Raw genomic sequence first — 20,248 nt, 5'->3', positions numbered from 1 at the left:
CTCCGCAGCGGAGCCTCGTTAAATCGCCCCGCTAGCCTTCGCGATAGATACGCAGCCGTAGGCAGCGAGCGTAAATTGTAAACAACTCGCCGCCGAGCGAAGTTTGAGAAAGCGCGCACTGGTAAGGGACCGGGCACCTGAGTTGGCTCCGAGGAATGTGAGGCGGCCACGCGAATTCATGTTGCGAGGTCCGCAGCTGCTTCGGCGCTTGCTGCGGCGGCCGCCGCTGCCACCTCGGCACCATCGCGGCTGGTGCAGTGGTGGTTCGACACCAACGGGGAACCCGGCGCCCCAGGGTCGCGGCGATTTGCTCTCTCTTCGCCCTTCGGAGCTGGTGGACTTCCTGCGTTGTCGAGGCATCCAACGCTGCTACGCGGTGTGCGACGATGGCGGCACCGTGCGCGTGTCGCACCCCGAACTCCAGGACCTGGCCGACTGGCTCAACTCGGGGTCCGAGCAGCAGTTCCGATCGCACGAGGCCATTCTCATGCAGCTGGGTCTGCGGACGGGCTGCCTCATGACCGCCTTCCTCTGGCGCACCGACCGTGGACAAGCCGTGCGATCATATATACACACTTCACCGGGGTTTAGTTTGCGCTGCTTTGTAAAGGCAGTATGCAGTCAGAGTGTCGTGCATATAAGAGAATGAAATTGAGCCTGTTGGTAATACATAACTAATTAGGTAACGCGTAAAAAATGTGTCCCTTTCGTTGTCCTGTGCCTCGCATTTTTTACGCGCTACGTGATTAATGGTGCACTTAGTTTCAGGGGAAAAAAAGTCTAGGCCACGCATGTTTCGGCTTCTCTTGATCATCTGTATAGAATACTTGAGCGTTGATGGAGCGCGTGCCAGTTCAAGATGATGATATTTATTTTATCTACGTCACACGGTGAACTTCGACCATAACCACTATGCTGTAAAAATATGCGCCAGTTACCTTGCATGTGGTTTGGTTTGGGCACCTAGGATTGCTGGCTATCTGCTCTGGGAACCGATCCCATGTTTCAATCTGGCGTCGTTAAAATTCAAGGTTTTTCCGCTATCCTTCAGGAGCCTTGTTGCCATAGTAGTGCGATGCTACTTAACATGAGGGGTCTAGAGAATGCTAAATCAAAATGATGTGCTTTCCTGTATCTCGTGTGTTTTTTCACCCGCTGTTGCATTATTAACACTTTTTATTGAGTTCGTTAAAATACGCAATAGTTTTTATTTCAGTGGCTTTTGTGCTAAGAAAAAATTGCCTTTCGGAAGGTGTTATTATGACTCTGACAGTCTTATGAATTTCACATGAGGAGCAAATGTAGACAGTGCTGACAATAAGGGTTTGTCCAGCTAGTTAACACGACTTTCGATTAAAGCTTGCCTGGAGCACTTATCTCTAGACAGCTGTAACAGCCAGCCTAGTACTCTATTATTGTATAAGTGCTTTGTTAACCATATGTATGCTTGGCAGAAACACATAGAGCAACTGGCATTAAGATTTCTCTGTAAATTTAGGGACCGAATGTAGAACTGTTTCATTCTGATTTGAGCTACGGAACAACCCACAAATAGAAAAATGTGGGTCACGAGTAAATTTGTTAAGTAGCTACTTAGCCATTTCGAGCATTTATGCTCGCAATGCTTTTGAATTGGTCCCACACACAGGCCTCTTCCTCATTTGTATTTTGAACTAATGCACCAGCCAACTCTTAGCATGGCCAAGTATGATGCAGTCTAAGTGACAGGTCTGCTAGCATGATACATGCAATATTTTTTACTATGCAGCCCTCTAATCAATTAACATACCTGTCTAAGAAGTCGGGCTGGCGTAAGAGGACCATTAGTGCTGGGTAATGATCTTGCATTCGTAAGGGGCACTGTATAAAAAAAATTAAGGCTTGTTTTCCTACTTCCATGAGTGAGACACACCATGATATGGCTAGAATTTTATTTTTGGGTAGAAGGTTCGCCTACTGTTGTGTATATTTCAAATCTCTTAGAAACTGCTGGCATTTAGTGTGCATCAATAAAGGTCTGAAAGTAGTTTCGATTTTCACAGCAGCTGAGGAATACTCACAAACCTCGTCGTGTGCAGATGTTAACAAGTGTACACTTGGGCCATGGACGAGAAAGAAACACCTGCCATGTGTTCACTTCACAGTGATTACTTCTGTTTTCCTAAAAAAAAAAAAAAAGTGGAGGAAAGCCATCTGTATTGAGGTACATGTAGTGACCAATTTGTACAGTCTCATGTATGAAGAGCCTGGAATTCGTTAAAAAAAAAAGCTTGGTGAGCTATTTGTTGACCAAGTTTCCTGTTTGTTAATCAATTTAAACTCTATCGTTGCCGGGTACACAAAATAAAGTTAAGGTCTTTTCCTGTTTAGGAACTCTCTGGTGTAGAGTCATCGGAAGTTACATTTGTGCTAGTTTATTATAACAATTGAAACATTTATTGTAACTGTATCACTATAACTATATGTAGTATTCTAAACAATGTGAATGCTTCTGCTTTGAAAGAAGCATTGCGTTAGGGGTTTTACTAATAAGTGAAGCTGTATTTGTGGGGGCATTATCTTGCATATAATGTGCTGGCTTTTAGAGGAGCAAATTTAAAATAGGATGGAGCACAATCAAATAACTTTCAGTATTTTAAACCAATTGAAGCAATTATTTAGGTAAGGTGGTTATGCCAAGCAGTATAATAATTAATGAGGACACACGAAGTATTTATAAAACTATATTGCATCATAATTTTTGCACGGTGTATATCGGATACACAAGATTGATATTGGTAACTTCTCTTGAATCCATCCAAAGCAGAAGTTGTTAAAATTCTATGTCACTGTTCTTTTTCAGATGCATTTTTTTTATTCCAACCTTTGTATCATCGTCTTCGGCTTATTATAGAATTTAGCTTGGTACTCTTTCCTACCCTATACTGCAACTGCACATTCTATAGTGTGTACTGAATTTTGGAAAACATTGCAAGATGGTATTTTTTTTCTTAACTTTTGGATAATTTGTTTAACATTATTTTGCTATGGTAAGGTTGGATGTTAGCGGTAACTAATTTAATGATTGGCTCAGGATCAATTTGTGTCTGCTTATTCATTCTAATTAAACACGAAATTTGTAAAGTCATTCTCTTGTGCGAGTTAGTCGACAACAATGCCAGTGTGCCTTCACAAGTTCAGCTGTGATTGAAAATTGCACTTTTAAGAAGTCCTGAAAAATAAATTAATTTCTGTCGGCTATCCACTGCAAAGCTGTTAAGGAGATACCGGCATACTTCTTTAATTGGTGATAGTATAAGTGTATCCAAGCAAAATTCAATAGAAAGCTTTCTCTATTTCATCAAGTTGAATTGGAGTTTTTTATTTGAGATTGAAATGAAGTTCAACCAATGATTCGACAACTTCACATGACACTGCAATTCATGGTTGTATCTTACAAGTGTCTAGTAGCTAAGACAAACCTTTCTTCTAAGTGAACTTGGGTGTATGAATTCACAACATAAGCCTTGTCTGTCTGTGTTCCTCTACAGTTGCCACCTCTACACCCTTGTCATCTGTCTCCTAAACAGAACACTTCTTGAATGTGCGACATAAAATAATCCCAGCGCTACGAAAACATTGGTTATCCTTAAAGGGGCCCTGCAAGACTTCTTGGGCAGTTTGAAAATGTTGCTGACATTTAGTTGGGGCTTCTGAAAACAAGGGAGTCAAATATCGTACTACACGCAGCAGGAAATTCACAATTGCAGTTGTAAAAATGTTTTCAAAAATTAATTTTTTTTGTTTCAATGTTGTCGCCTCCTATTCAGCTGGCAGGTTCGACTATTCAGCAAGCGGGATGGACAGGTCAGACAATCTTGGGAGTTCTTGTCTCAACTTGAAGTAGTAGCCGATAGCTTCAAAAGAAGAAAGAAGAGAAATGGTGCTAGGTCATCGCACACAGCGACTTGACTTTTGGATGCGGCATCATGCGTTTGCAATCCCTCCATGTATAGTTCTCAGTGCACATAAAAGAATGAAAGAAGAGGGGAAAGTGCTTAGCTTCTATGTCAACTACATTTATACTTAACAGTTATTGTGGCAGCAGATTTTCAAAGCAAGCGAGCCCAATAAAGAGGCCATTTTCTGACAACTCGGGAAGGTGTTGTGGGGCCCCTTTAAGTGGTTATGGCAACTTGCCAACAACTCATAAAAAATTTAAAAAAAATGAAGACCTTAGATGTTTTTATGAGTAAGCTGTATTCTGTGAGCTGCATACAGCTGTATGAAGACACAATAATATTTCAGCTGTTCTTGTTAGTAAAACAATGCCCTTAAAAATTTTTTTCCAATGTGTGAACATTCATGATCACAAAATGTCGTGGGCTCTCTCGAACATACTATACATTGGTTTCTCATGTCGCATTTACAGAAATATTAATATGTAATAGGGACATCCTAATTAGTGTTAAAAATAAAAATTTAGCTTATCGAGTGCCCTGGGACAAAAACGTGTTGCTTAATGTTCTTACTCGACCAAGTTTGGTAAAAAAAAATTTTTTTCGAGACTCCATATCAAAGCTGGATTCAAGCCTAGAGTACAAATTTGGTGTTTCTGTTAACAGTGGACCCTACTGCACTATTGACAAGATCTAATTACTATTTGACTATATGAAGCTGCTTTTTCACTTCTCGAGCCTATTCTCTGCTTGCTTGATATCAATCTTGCTCTCGGACAGAGTATAATTCAAAACTGTTCCTGAGTGTTCTTTAATACAGGGAAATGTTCCAAATAATTCCATGGAGCTGGAGTACGCCATTAAGTATTTTCTAAAAATATTAAACTGCCGGAATAGTGTGCAAGAATGCGAGGTTCGCTCCATGATTGTAAAGATGTACTCTTTATGAAATGTCGAATGACAACCTGCTGCTGCACACATTGTGTTTTCAGTATGGAGGCATTCGATTGCAACCATATTCGAGCATGGAGCAACTTTTGAGGGACGGCCTACGCCAGTCAACCCTCTTGGGAATCAAAGCAGCCCTGGCTGGTGTCTGGTATGTATTTTCTTTTCCCCTCTGCTTAGCAGCTAAGACAATACACCGCTGAAGGATGCGGGCTCAATTTGTGGCCATAGCAGCCAAGTTTTGATGGTGGTGAACATGTTGGAACACTGTTTACTTTGATCTATGAGAAAGAGCCCCGGGAGGCCATGTTTAATCCAGTCCCCAACATGGGGCTTCGTAATCGGTTTGTGTGATTGGCATGTAAAATTTCCGATTTATTTTGATAATTAATTTTTTCCTACCTGATATGGTGGTGTAATAGTTATGGTACTTGACTGCTGACCCGTAGGTTGCGGGATCAAATCCTGTCTGTGGTGGCCCCATTTTCGATGAAGGCAGAAATTCTACAGGTCCATGTAGTACTGCGGTTTAGGTGCATGTTAAAGAACCCCAGGTGGTTCAAACTTCCGGAGGCCTTCAATATGGCGTCCCCCATAACAATATCCTGTTTCTGGGATGTTCAACTCCAACAGTCTTATTATTATTCTTTTTCCTTCTTAGGTTTCTAAAAGAGAACCTGCAAGGAAATGCAAACAATGCAAATAAAAGGAAAAAAATATTGGACACTGAATCCAGGAATATGCTAGTGCCCATCAAGCATCAAGTTTTAGCTTAAGAAATAAAAAAAACGGAGGGCGTGTATGTTGCTCGTAAATTAACACGCAGAACAAATCGCTCAGAAATATAAGAAAACCAGTGTTGGCACATTTTTTTGCCCAGTCTCGAACAGCATCTCTGTATAAGCATTCGACACTATGAGCTGCATTTACCGAAGTCTTATTTTCTTCATTTTGAGACTTTTTTCAGTTTTATGTTATTTAAATTTAGATTTTTCTACTCGTTTATTAGTTTTTTCATCAGTCATGTACGCAGTGTCCTAGTATGATCTCCTGACTGTGGGACCTTGAACCCCTGTCACACTTGCCTCGCTGACACGCAGCATCGACAATCTCTTTTCTATGTTTTCTTTGAAACTTCCAATTAAAAGTGTGATGCTATCTTTCAAAATGGAATCAGTCAAAACAAAATGACATGTATCGGTACAAAAAATACAATGTCCTTTTCTGATTACTGTAGCTGTTGTCTTTTGTGTGTGTCCAGGGCTGTTAGGTTGCCGGCGTCAGCCATACATGTTACGATGCCGCACTTGCTACAGTGCACGTGATGCAAGCATTGCCCTGGAACCCCGAATCTGTCGACCTACTTACAATAGTACCTATGACAATAAGTTTTAAAGCACGTTTTATGAATTCTGTGGTATATTAAATTTATTCATATGAACCTAGGTGAAAGAATTAACATTTGTCAGTTTTTTTTCACCGGTTAATAATCGCTGGCACCCAATAATTTTTAGAGTACTCTATCAGGGCGATGACATAGATTGACGAACATTGTTTCCAGAAAAGATCACTTCCGAAAAAGAGATCGCCTGCTGGCATGTGTCTGCGGGCGAAATTCTTTTTCGGATCAAGTCTTCTCATTCAAAATGCATTGGAGGGGTATTAGTATGCATATTCTTTTTAAGAAAACACATTTTGCAAACTCAAGCAAAACTTGCCATGTCAAGCCTGCTCTACAGGAGCACACGTTGCCTGTGAACCAAGATTAAGTGACAGTAAAGAGCGGCTTAAGATTTGCTAGAAAGCACCATGTAAGATTTTTAGAAGCCCTGGCGCTGATATTCAGAAGTGTTCTGTGCCAACTTAAGTGCATCCTACGCAGGCTGGGTGGCGGCAAAGGCATCATTCCACAACCTGAGAACCGGCAGCACGTGCAACCGGAATTTCGGCAAGCGCTTTTCTTCGATTACGGAGACTTCCTGTCGTCTCTCAATGGCTGCTATGGTTAGTGCTTTATGCCATGCTTTAACAACTTTCGCATACTGCAGTTAGAAGTGTAGTGCATTGCGCTCAACTGTAAACTTAGCTAACTGCAGAACATAAATATGCACATACATTTGGCACATGGAAAATGATAATACTACTATAAAGATCCACCAGAGTGAAACTTATTATACCTGGAGTGGAACCTGTAAAAGACTCTAGGAGATTACAACACAACCAAGGAACAAAACACAGCACAAGATAATGTCCACAAGAGATAGGCAAGCTTATAATGTTGCATCTTTTTACTGGTTCTACTGTAGTTTTAACTAGACTCATGTACGTGTCAGCTTAACCAGCAGGTGAATCTTATGGTGCTGCTGAAGTAGTAATTATCCACCCTGCACTCAAAGGCCTTATATACAGAGATTAAGCATTCTTGAGCAAGGGAGTAAAGCTGGAGACAATGTGTAGACAAGCGGTTTTGTCTTCTTCAATGCTGCAACCTTAAAGAAGACCTCCAAGACTGCAACCTTGAAGGTTGTTGCTTCGAGAGAGACGAGACTGCTCGTCAAAATGTTACCTGCAGTATCTTTCCTGCGCTCCCAATTCTTGGTCTCTTTAAACTTCTGTCTTTGTCAGAAGTTCTGCCTTATTTATATCCCCTACATATTTGAATTATGATGCATTGTCTGCAAATGAGTCAAAGTCACATGTAGTATAATTCCAACACACTCATCAGCACATTCCAAGAAATATTATGAAGAAATGTGCTGTTTTGTGTGAGTTTCAGCAAATGATGTTCATTGGTGTTTAATTAAATATCCAATTATTTCACCGCTAGTCAGCTTCGATTCTAGTGTGAGAGGAATCAAATACTATCACTCCCAAAATGCATGCCCAGTTTGTCTTTTAATGTGATAACATTAAATAACTCATTTTGCAGACATTCCAGTGTTGGTGTCAGCATTAGTTGTGAGCGAAAAATCATCTTATGACTGAAAAATCGAGAATGATGCAAATTAAATAAACAAAAACTTGGGTCAGAGTGAAAATGGAAACCGAGTGGGGGGAAGGGGGGGAATCGAACCTGGTTTGTTTGCATGGCAAGCGGATGTTCTATTACACAGCCATGCCTCTGCTCGTGAATTCAGGGAAAATAACCTCCAATGCTTGGAAATGCAGTGAATGTAACTTTCATGCTTTATAAACTTGAGCGTCCTGTATGCATGCTTCACAATACACCATTAAATATGGCAGTAATAATATGTGCTACTAGTGTACATTTCTATCGGGTGTCAGAACATGCGATTATCATAATGACCTCTTGGTTTTAAGCCAGTCACCCACTATAAAAGGCACACACGTTACTGCGCTTATTCACACGATACTGCACCAATTTCATACAGTAAGTGTTTGCAATATGCTCTAGGGACGGGATATCGCTATCGTGTTCAACTTTTAAAGGTGAAGCTTAAGAGTTCCGCAATTTTCGGCTGTAATTGTTTTGAGCCAAAAGAAATAATAGTCTTGACATTAGTCGTGGAACGGCCCGACTCGTTGAATGATCATTGAAAATGGTAGTATCTCCATAAAAGTGATCCTCTGCAGCGTTACGACAGTTACTTGCCCACCCAGCAGGCCTGCACAAATGTGGACACTGCGTTTCAAGCTGTTTAAAGACACACGCGATGTGTGACACGCCTTCATAGTTGGTGTGTACAATCGCTCACACCACCACTGATGATGGTGTACAGAGGTAGCACTCTACAGGTGAACCGGGAACCAAAATAGTTCCTCAAGTTAATTCAGTACAAATAGCAATGTTTCAGAAATTTGATGGAGAGCTATGTAGCCGCTGCAGTTTCATACTTGCATTGGCCACCCTTCCTACGAAATTCTTTTCTTCTGATCTCGTGCTCCTGCCAGCATCGTACAATGCAGAGCAACCTGTGGGTGTTGAGTCAACTGACGAGGTATATGGTTCTTCACTTGTGCCTTTTCAGTGGCAGGCCTGGACATTGGAGTGAATAGCCAGGACATGGCCAATGTTCATGTGCGCACCCACTGGGCTGTCAATGTACCGGGAGACATGGGTGGCTCTGCTAACGCTGCCCCACTGCTTGCTCGAGGTAAGAACTGACACTGGTAAACTGTCGAGTTGGATAATAGCTACAGAAAACTGTGGTGTATAGTGGTGCCATAAGCTCTCTGAGCCTGAATCTAATGCTTAGTGAGCATTTTCTTTTCTTTTGTGTTGTATGCAGATGTTTGTCATCACTTCGTGCCTGTTCTCTTAAGGTACTTCGAATGATCAACATCGAGTGCTAAGAATTATACGAATGAACAGTCTCTCCGGCCAAGTGTAGTCTATAGTTTTTAATATTAAAATTAAAAACTGACAGTGAAGACAGGGACAACTACTTAGGAAAGTCACTAGCTTCGAAGGCGGCCAGACAGTCATGACCCCCCATATGAAAAGACAGAGTGGGTCTCGAAATATAAAGCCATTTTTTTTTTATTTTAATATTAATACTGTAGCCAAAACATGGCTGGAAAGTCTGTTTATTCATATAATTTTTTACCCAGACAGACTGATCTCAGTCAAATATGTTTGCCATTAAAGTGTAAAGAATGCATTCACCTTGTTAATTCAGGGTACAGTGCTCCAGCTGAAAATATGTCTTGATGTGCTTGGACCTTTGAGCTTGGAGCATGACAGAGATCAGAGGATTTTGATCACTAATTATCAACATTTGATATGTTTTCTCGGGTGCAAATGTTAAGATAATTAAAACATAACATGAAACTGAGTTAAAATAGCGTACTTTTGGAAATATTCGCAAGGTTTTAGGCTGGTTTTGTTACAACCAAGTGTACAGTTACGCATGCTCTGCCGAAATGATATTTAAAATGCAGCTATAGAGTGATGTTATCACTTTTGTGGATTTCATGAACCTCTATGCACTGCTTACAGTGTGTGTAATTGTTTGTATCATATTTACTGATTGCTTAATTAATAATTGAGTGAGTGACTGGTTGATTGATCTGCTTGTAGGAGTTGTGTGCGCACTGGAGGCCATGTTGGAGCACAACCAATTGGGCAGCTTGCGAGGCAAGAGAATCTGTGTTCAAGGCGCTGGAAGCATTGGCAAGTTCTTGGCTCTAGACAGCATGCAATTTTTTTTTCTTAAGTGTATGTGCATTCACTTGACTGCAACAATAAACGATTGGTGATCCTTGTGTGTAAGTTACACATTATGCATCATTGTGCATTTCTGATGCCAGTATGTTGAATACATTAAAGAGCTATTTTCATAGCAAGGATGTAACGGCTTTCAACTTATGTCGGCTAATAAAGGCATGATAAGGCTAAAGGTCACATGCCCGTATATACAGTAGACTCTCAGTAAACGAAAAGCTTTTAAACGAAACAACTGCCTCTGATACCATTGATTTAGTACCTGAATATTGTCTCTTGATAAGCGGAACTCCTGTTAAACAGAACAAATTTTTGTGGTCCCTTTCATGATCCCTGTTTGATGAGTCTACTGTACTATGCACTGTTGCAACTTGCATGCATCATTGATTGACCTTTTCAGAGGTAGTTTTTGTAATCTTCCTTAGGTTATTGCAAAGTAGGCAGGTATGGAAATGAGGACAAAGCAGAGTGAGCAAATGTTTTGACATTACAGCTAGACCGTTTTCCAACCTAAATGTATGTTATTTTGAAAGAGTGGTCTTTATGTAGAAATGTGGAACTGCGGCTGCTTGAATTGGAGTTAGCCACAGGCCTTCTAGACATGCACATGCATGTACTAATGCTCTGTTTAATGTAATTTTTTCTGCTATTACTCCCTCTTCTTCATTGAGTAAAATGATAGGAGTATGCCTAAAGGGGCCCTGCAATGTTTTTTCGTCAGCATTCTGCAGCGCTGGAGTGCGTTTAGTGCTCAATACTGAGATACTGTAACAAGAATTATCGAAATTCGTGCACAGTGGTGAGTCGTTAGTGTTCGAAATTCAGAACCTTAGCAGACAGCGAGAAAAAAAATTTGCCTTTTGCATTTCACTCTCCTACTGATGTCAAAAGCCGGTTCCAATCATTGCACGCCTCTTACAGGGACATATCGAAAGACTCGCCTCGTGGTGGCATTCGTGCAGCTCACCTAGCATAATTTTGGAATTGCTTTCAAGATTCTATATTTAAAGACATAAATCATTATGTATTGGGGAAGTGTAAGGAGTGCTTTTAAAATTTCAGCCCATAATAGTGTGACACAGCTAAGACCATATGAATATTACATGCAACTTGTCGTCTAAAACCAATCAAATCCCCTGGCCAATGTCGTCACTCTAGTCCGAATTGCATGTAGTTTCTTCATAGAAATAAAATTATAACGGCTTTATTTTTCACACTGCCACTTGTGCTAAGATATCGGTGCATCCCACAGTTCCAGCAGAAGCGATCAAAACGACACACTTAAAATTGTGTCGCAGGGCTCCTTTAACATGACCTTGTCAAAAACCATTAATGAATGTTAAGTCTCATGTAGTCTACATTAGGTTCGATGTTAAAAAAAATTTTAATAAATGACATTTTGTTCCTGCACCTGCAATGCAGGACGGGCGGTGGCTCTCAGCTTGGCCGACCACGGCCTCGCACAACTGCACGTCACGGATGTCCACCAAAAGCGGTGTGACGACATTGCCGATCTGCTTTCCCCAAGGGTGAGTGCGGTCAATTGCAGCACGTGACACTCTAAGAATATCACTGTGCTCTTTTCTTGCAATGCAGATTGATTGGTGAAAAAGTGAGGGAACTCTAATGGTTCCTGTCATGTGGCCATCTGCAGTTAGGTGCAGTATGTAAATGGCAGTCTCTCATGCCTTTCCCTCTCATATGCTCTGTTTCATGGGTAGTAGGCAATGCAAAAAAGTCGAGAAAGAGTTGTTTTACTGCTTGAAATGGTGCCCAAGAAATGTATGTAAATCACAAGTAATGTAACACAATAAAACATGGTCTCATCTTGAACCACATAATGCTTCACAGTTTCGTCGTGGAAGTCTTCACAGATGTAATCCGATTTAGCTCAGAAAAAGTGATGTGTTTCTGAAAAATAAACAGCTTTAGAATGCTACATATGCTAGTGTTTGCAACCAAAACATAACACAGCTGCATACTACAAGCAAAATGCTGCACACTTAATGTCCAATTTTACGTTCCCGTACATTGTCGAACTGTAGTTCTTATTTATCGGTTGCTATGTAAGCTGGTTGTTAAACTGGTTCTTCTGTTATAAGGGGGCCACTGAAAGAGAATGCCTGTCCATCCAAGGCATAACATCCGACAAGTTCATCATACATGGAAATCTTTTCAGCATGCAAAACTGTCTGGAAGATGAGGTGACATGACAGAGAGCTTGTTTTTTTACAATGATTATTTGGGCTATTGGCAAGATAGAAACAATGTGGTAATTACATGACAAAGTTGAAGACAATATTGCTGTTTCTTGTTAAGGTATGCCAGTAATACACTCAAAATGCTCTGACTATGTTTATCGGCAATGCTTAGTAGTCAACATGGATGCTATCACAATTTTTTAGTGCGACCACTACGAAAGGAAGTGTAAAAATGGGAAGGTCGTAAACGCAACCTTGTGCCAGCTTATGGGAGTGGCAGAGCATTAAGAACTAGGAAAGCATAACAAGCGAGAACTTCATGAGATTTTGCTGTTAATTCACCACAAAAACAAGCTGGCGAACACATTCCTGTGACTGCAGTATATGCACAGCCTTCGTCACATTGCCCATTGCTTACGAAACCTAGTGTACAGCTGTTCTAGGCCTGATAGTTTTTCTTTGTTTGTGTCTCATAAGCATTTGGCATGCTTTGTCTCTGTGTGCAGCTGGGTAACCGGCTACAGGTGTCACGTGTTCCCCATGGTGATCTAAGCCTGCTGGCCGAACCGTGCGACATCTTCGTACCTTGCGCCATGTCCCATGTATGTACATCACATCCTCATTTCATTTTTTGGAATGGCTCCTGTATGTACTGCACTATGAAGCAACAATAAAGAGCTTCAACGTGTATTCAAAGGGGCCCTGCAACACTTTTTGAGCATGGTCAGAAAACGCTGCCTATCAGTGGTAAAGGCACCCGAGAACACGCGAGCCAAATATTATAGCAGCACGTTGCCTGGAATTCACAATAAATTATCAAATTCGGTTAAAAATTGCTCTCTCTTTTTTTGACAAATGACGGAATCTCAAAACTAACTCGTAAAGGCCCTTTTATCAACTATTGGCTGATTTGAGCATAGTGTGCTCATGAATTACAGGGATCGTCGCGGGAGGCGATCCCTGTAATGCGTGAAATGAATGTAATAAAAGTGCTCAGGGTCACGTACTGACCTTGAGCACTTTTGACCGAGACCAGGACGAATTCTGAAACTAAAAAGCTCTTCTTACTGAGAAATCCGTATGGACTTTCTTGTAGCTTTTTGCTGCAACGGGTGGTTATGTACTTTTCCTTTCTTGACCCTTCCGCCACCTTGCGGGCTTCAGCAGAACTCATTTGCAAGCAATCATAGATAGCAACAAGCGACTTAGTTTTGAAGGTACGTACATGGCCAGTGCACGTGAAATAAAAGCGGAACTACCTTTTGCCGCAACCGCTGCAAACAAAACCGTGATCGCTGTGATGCGATCATCCATAGTCACTGCAAGCTTTGAAGGTACGCGGCTAATGCAGCGGTAGATTAAAGGCGATGAAGGCATAACAAGAAATTATGTTCGTGCCGATCTTTGTTTATAACTATGGTGGAGCGAACTTTAGAACTTACCAGTTTGCCTCAAGCGAAGATTCGACGCGTACTTTCACGGAAGACGACTGCGCCGTCCCTTAGTGGTCCGTTTGCTTGTGTCCCACAAAAACGCACGCGAGTTGTTTCAATGGAAACAAATCTTTTGTGTGTGTATATCAAAGTTTGTAAACCACTTTTGCTAGTTTTTTTTTTCTTTTATACCATCTTCGGGCGTTTAGAATATTTACGATACCGCTTAAAATTGGTACCAATTGTCACGTATTGCCAAGATTCTATTGTTTAGACACTCCATCTGGGTTATTTATAAGCCATGATAAAACCTCAACGCCAGTGCTTACTGTTAAAGGGCTGTTCTGGACCTGTACCCTTTCAGCAATGGTTTTGTGTGTGTGTGGGGGGGGGGGGGTGCAGGCGTGCTTGCCTCTGTGTGTGTGAGAGAGAGAGAGAGAAAAGCACTAGTAAGAAAGCAAAACGTATCACTCCCCACCCTGTTGCAGAAATCTCCCATATTCAAAATTCTTGAAATTGGCAGGTATGTAGCATGCCATTTTATTGTTGTGAAGTGCAGTAGCTTTGCAGTTAAATACTTTTTTTATAGTGCTGGTACTACGTAAAGTTTCTTCTGTACCTAGGGAATACAGGTCTTACAGTGAAGTCACATTCCAGGTCCTGACTCCAGACACCATTCCAAGCATGGAGGCCAAGATAGTATGTGGTCCGGTAAACGAGCAGCGGCTCTCAGACTCAGACTGTGACCTCTTGGATGAGCACGGTGTACTTTACGTGCCGGAGTACATCTTCAACCGCATGGTGTGTAACCTGGCATAATTTGCTTGTTTATTAATTTCTCCACTGACTGCATAACTTGTGCTTACCTTCTGGTGTCTCATAAATGGCATAGAGAATTTTAAGATATTGCCAGCAATATGGCAAGCCAACTTCTCACAGCTATTCCAATGCAGCTGCAATATGCCTTCGTGAAGTCACCTTTGCAGAATATTGTGATTTATTAATATTACAATATCTTTCTGTAGAGATGTAAACACATTATTTCCCTGAACATTATTCATTTTGCGAAACTCTTCATTTTTTCCTTCAAATGTTGGCTAGAATATCGGAGACTACCACTTGCTGTTCATTTCTGAGTGTTAGTGTAGCTAGAGAAAAATTGGAACCAAAGAGCATAATGTACTGTAAAGCAAAAATGTTGCCTCACAGTGCAATTTTTTCATAACATGGACTGCATTGCTGTGAAGTCACACTAAATTTAAACAAAGCAGCACCAGAGGTTTTGGTCAATAACACTGCTTCATTAGCTCTTCTTTATGGGTTTTTCTTTTTTTAATGCTGCTCTTGTAGCATTTTTCACGGTTGTCTCCTCATTCCAGAGGCTGTAGTCGGCGCTTATAGGCTGTGTGAGTTATTGTGGTACGTCAAGATTCAACACTTATGAAAGTGTGTTGCTCGCATGCGTAAAGTGGTGCTCCTTTCTTTTTGCAGGCAGTGGTGAGCTCGGCATACGAGATGTACGGACGCATGCAGAATGACCCCGAGATGGAAAAACACTTCGGCCGCGATTGGGAACACTCGGTGGGTTTGCGGATCAGTACTTGGCTGCTAGCGCTGAGTCTGTGAACTGGCTAGCGTAATGCAGCATTGCAACATTTTTCTGCAGACTTCTTGATAAGTCCATTTACTTGCATACTAGCTATTTCGGTTAGTGGTGGCTATCTCATAACAGTGCAACAAACAATGCATTTGTTACTGGAATTCAGACTCGCCTTTAAAACATGAGGGTTGATAGTATGTATGTGTGTCGCGTTTTCGTAGGTATAATGGACCGCTTTCGTAAATAAGTGCCTTAAGCGCCCTTCATGTGAACTACTACAAGCCACCATGTTTAGGGCCCCGCTGCATATAAGACACTGTCTGCGATTGCGGTGGCAACCTACTGCGACTGCCGGTGCACGACATTTTGCGAGCATGACAGCTAGCCTGTGTGTTGCAAATTGTGCCGCAAATGTATTACTGAGAATGTTTTGAAGGTGCGGTGTTCTGTGATGCCGTAAGTGAGGCTACCGCGATGAGAACAGAGAGGTATGTGCGGCAGAACGGTATAAACAAACACATGTGTTGCATATCTGCGCACAGTGCATGTGTCATTGTCAGTGTGGTCGTGGAAGCGCTATGCCATGTAGGCATGCTCCGGATTTGTATGTAAAATGCTTGTCTGCACGATGGATGACGTGGTATCTACCATCGTAAGCGCATTGCAGTGGTTTCTGTTCTCAACGCTGGTGTTTTCAAATTTCAACATTGCCAAATTTGCGAGAAAATTGGAAGTACATCCCTGGCAGCACAGTTCAGGGCCCACGAAGCATGCGAAAATAAATCAACAGTCAGTTTATGTAGTGAGTGAAGTCAGGGCATGGTAGCAAGGGCAGCGGTGACACCAAGCCACTGTGGAGGTACAGTGTACTTTGGCGAAGAGAAGGCCGCTGCTGTCAGCCAAGTTGTTGTGATGCCTCGGTGGACCTGACTACACTCAGTTTCACACGAGTGCAGTGCTGTTGAAGCTATGCATAAAATTCGGTGAGCCAAATGCATAAATCTGTGTGTCTGTTTTTTTAGATTTTCACAGTTGTGAATGCTCTTGCGAGAGGATAGAAAGGTGGGCTAGTTGGTAGTTCATAATCTTTCAGCGAACTGGGAGCGCTGAACAATTATGCCTTGTAAGCCAAGCAGCAGCCTGTGCATGAGGCATTGTGATCGGCTACAAATGAAATACTGAAACAACAAGATGTCAGGCGATATAAGACAGCACATTAAAAACCGCATAATGTAGTATGTCATCTACATGAAACGAAAAAAGAAAACAGTGCTAAAAAAACAGTGAACTATTTGTTAGCACAGATGCACTTTTTCGAAGCCACGCTGGCATCTACAGTTTTGAACCTGTGGTGTAGCAGAGAGTGCCTGCTCAAAACTTCACTCTGACGCATCCACCTTGTTTCACAGGCCAGCCACAGTTTGTTCATCAGCGATGCTGCTACGGTTACGTAGGTGTAACTTTAAGCTGCCAGCAGATTTTTACACTGAAGAGTGATATTTCTCATCACCAGCTACTGAGGTTCGAGATGGATGCGTTAGCATCCACCCGGCGTGGCAGTCGCATAAAATCTTTCGTCCTACCGGTCGACAGGTCACCTATTACAAGACCGAAGTCAGTTGCACTACCTTTTCAAAGCAAGGCACGATTGCACTTATTTGCAGATTTTGGAAAAGGCGAGAAGCAGCAGTCTGGCACCACGCGCGAACACACTTCACAGATGCACATACAGACAGTCACTTCCCCTTGTCCTAAACATGGCAAATTTAACCCCAGAACTTTTAGCGAAATCGAAACTGACGAAAAGTCCACCGTTAATGGTATATTTATGAAAATAGTCTATAGTTCAAGGGCAAACAGATTGAAAACACAATATCTATATATTGCCATGAAACTATACCGCCTCTATTAAATTACCAGAAGCCTTGCAACATTTTTTCAGCATGATCGAAAAACGCTGCTGATCTGTAGTCGAGGCTCTGGAGAGCATGCAAGCCAAACATTGAAGTATGTACACTATGCCACTTGAAATTTATGATTAGTTCCAAATGTAAGCTGAAAATTGCTCCCTCTTCTTTCTACAAATGCTATGTACCCAAATGACTACACCATGTATCCAAATTAACGGACATTGGCTGATTTGAGCATCGTTAGCTGCACGGGTTACCGTGGGATGCTGACATGTGCATGCGATCACACTGAAGGTTAGCTGTACTAACAGCATCAAATGAAACCTGAACAGCGGCAAGCCTTCGAGATAGTATAGTGCGCGCCGTCCACTTATCACCATGGACAGGCACACATATATACGCAGAGCAGCCGAACCGGATGTGCGTACCTGTCAATGATGATAACTGGACGGTGTGCACTATGCCACTATTTACGTTTACCGCTGTTCGGGTTTCATTTGATGCTGATAGTACATTAAAAAAAAGTAACGTGCGCATAATGTAACTTCTTTACCCCTTACCGTCCCTCCCTGCTTAGCTTCCAGCACGCTCGTTGGGACGAGAGATGAGAAAGTAATTACAGCGTGTGACAAATATGTACCTTCCCTTGTACTTGATGGATCCTAAAACTTTTTACAGTGGTAAATTTGTGAGAAATGAAGCCATTTGATTGGTTACTTGGAAAAGTGTTGCAGGGCCCCTTTAAGAGCAGGCATGCTGAGGTTCTGTTGGCAGAGGTTTTATTTATTCCTTGGTTCTATTTGAGTATAGTAAATGTTTTATTCTCTCTCTCATGCACAGATTGGTTCCCTGGTGCGCTACGTCTTGAGTGAATCTGCGGAGCGCGGCTGCAGCACTGTGGCTGTGACCGACGAACTAGCCGAGCGTTGGTCTCGTAAGCCACACCCACTGTGGCCTGGCCGTGCGCGGGCACTGCTCGGTGCCTTGCTGGAAAATGGATGGCATCAGGGCCGAGACTTCTGGCGGCAGAGGCACAACTTTCCTAACACACACGGATATGCGGGATGATGGCGACCATCGGTTGTCTCACTTAACGGATAAAACAGTATAAAATAAAGCCACTCTTTTTGTGCATTGCGGTGTGTTTTCAACTCTTGAACATGCAGTACAATGGCCTACGCCACACTTTGGTGTTACATAACTGTTTTAAAGCGAAAGCTGTTTTGAGATTGCAGCAATGACCAACTTTGGTGGCAGTTGCCCACTGCCAGCATTCGTAACAGCCATTATGCACAATGTGAAAAAGCAACTGAGGTCCGAGCAGGGTTTGAAACCAGACAGTCTGCATGGCATTCCAGTGTTGTACTGCAAAACCACGCCGGAACTTGAAGCCCCATTGTCAAAAGACCCTATACAGTTCTGTCGGGAAAGTAATTGTGTAAATATACATAATATTGCGTGGTAGAAGAGCGAAACAACAACCGGGCATCAGACAATGTGAATTGTGTAATGAGTGAGTGATTTAAAGTTTTGCATTAATTAGTAAAGGCTCAGCCATAATTCATCATTGGCACCGTCCACATGCCTTACAGACACATATGTAGTGGGGAACTGGTTTCTCGACAAAATTGTGATTAATGGCTTAGTAGATGCCACGTAACCGCACTTGCAGTACTAGTCCCGTGACAGTTCAAAACCTGCTGTAGAAGGGCTACCACTGGAACTTCCGCTGCGACTATGCTGTGTGATCAGCATAGGTCTGGAGTTCTGCACAGATGGGGTTCTGCACAGGTGTGGGCGAAAGCACATAGTGACTTATAACAGCTCAAAAATGGGGACTCACATGAACAATTGCATCTGCAGAGCGCCAGGTTCCTTCAATGATTATCGTTGTTTTAAAAAGAAAATGTGCAGAAACCACCATGAGATTTTGAAGTACAGTAAGTGCAAGCTGGTTTCCTGAATCCCCTGAATTATGCAATGCAAAGTGCAATGCTTCTCAATTTTTCTGCTTAGAAGTAACATTTCCTTCTATGGCAGTTGTCACCTTGCACATTACAACTCCACGAGATCAAAACTGCACTTGAGGCTTTAGTCACTTTGTTTGCCCGACTAAGCAGCAGCAGTGGTCATGGTTCATAAGAAGACTGGGACAGTTGCGTGTTTCTTGGCCTTTTCTGTTGAGTGTGGTCTAAAAAAATGCCATAGAATCAATCTGTGCTTGCACATTTATGCTGCGTTGACTGACAGTGACTCTCGTTAGCTTGAGCCTGTGGCTTCTGTCCTGGTTGAGCCGGCTGTGTTTCAAAGAGGCACATAAAATGTAAATACAGTCATGTACTTAAGACTGAAGCACAAAAAAGGAGGTCATCAGTTAATTTAAAGTCCCAAGTTTCAATCAGATTCTAGTTTTGACATGTGAAAACCCCATAATTTATTATTTTACCCAGTACCTAGCTGGAGAATGCTAACTTTATATTTGTGAAAAGGTTTTAATGACCTGAATCCAAAAACTTACATAGTACCTACATGAATTTTCAAAGTATGTTAACCCTGCGATGTGTAGGCAATCGCCTATAGTGAAGACCCTCTAGACAGAAATCTCTTGAAACAGAATTTCTGCTTAAATGTTTCAAAACTGCGTCTAGCATAATTTTTCTGTTGTGCTTGCATTCTGTACCCTTGTTCATCTCTTAGTAAGCGGAACTCCTGCTAAAAGAACACATTTTCCTGATGCCATCAGGCTTTATTCAACAAGTGTCCGCTGTAGGTGAAGATAGCTTTGCATATGTGTGAAGCTCGGTGAGTGCTGGCAAGATACTTCATTTAGACACTAAAGTTCATTTGTGAAAATGAATGCCGCACCTACCCACATCAACACTAGTGAGGTGTCGGGCTACAGTGTCGATTTTTGTGACCACGCACTGGTGTGGCTAGTTATAATGTCAGGCACTGAAATATCCAAAACGGCAACTTGTGCACCACCAACTGAGAGCGGCTGTGGAAGATTCACAATATCTTGCACGAGCAGGT

General features: G+C 42.0%; 1 protein-coding gene across 1 annotated transcript; it reads left to right on the top strand.

Moving 5' to 3' along the window:
- Positions 1–20: 20 nt before the first annotated feature.
- Positions 21–18,349, top strand: LOC119163427 (phenylalanine dehydrogenase). The gene is made up of 10 exons (XM_037415422.2): positions 21–556; positions 4,931–5,037; positions 6,769–6,890; positions 8,876–9,001; positions 9,928–10,020; positions 11,494–11,600; positions 12,779–12,874; positions 14,363–14,506; positions 15,197–15,286; positions 18,056–18,349. Exons 1-10 carry the CDS (start codon positions 179–181, stop codon positions 18,281–18,283), a joined length of 1,491 nt encoding a protein of 496 aa, XP_037271319.2. The 5' UTR covers positions 21–178; the 3' UTR covers positions 18,284–18,349.
- The last annotated feature ends 1,899 nt before the right edge of the window (positions 18,350–20,248 follow it).

The sequence above is a fragment of the Rhipicephalus microplus genome, chromosome 9 (genome assembly GCF_043290135.1).
Source record: "Rhipicephalus microplus isolate Deutch F79 chromosome 9, USDA_Rmic, whole genome shotgun sequence".
Taxonomy (NCBI): Eukaryota; Metazoa; Arthropoda; class Arachnida; order Ixodida; family Ixodidae; genus Rhipicephalus; species Rhipicephalus microplus.
This window is presented reverse-complemented; position numbering and strand designations above follow the sequence as displayed.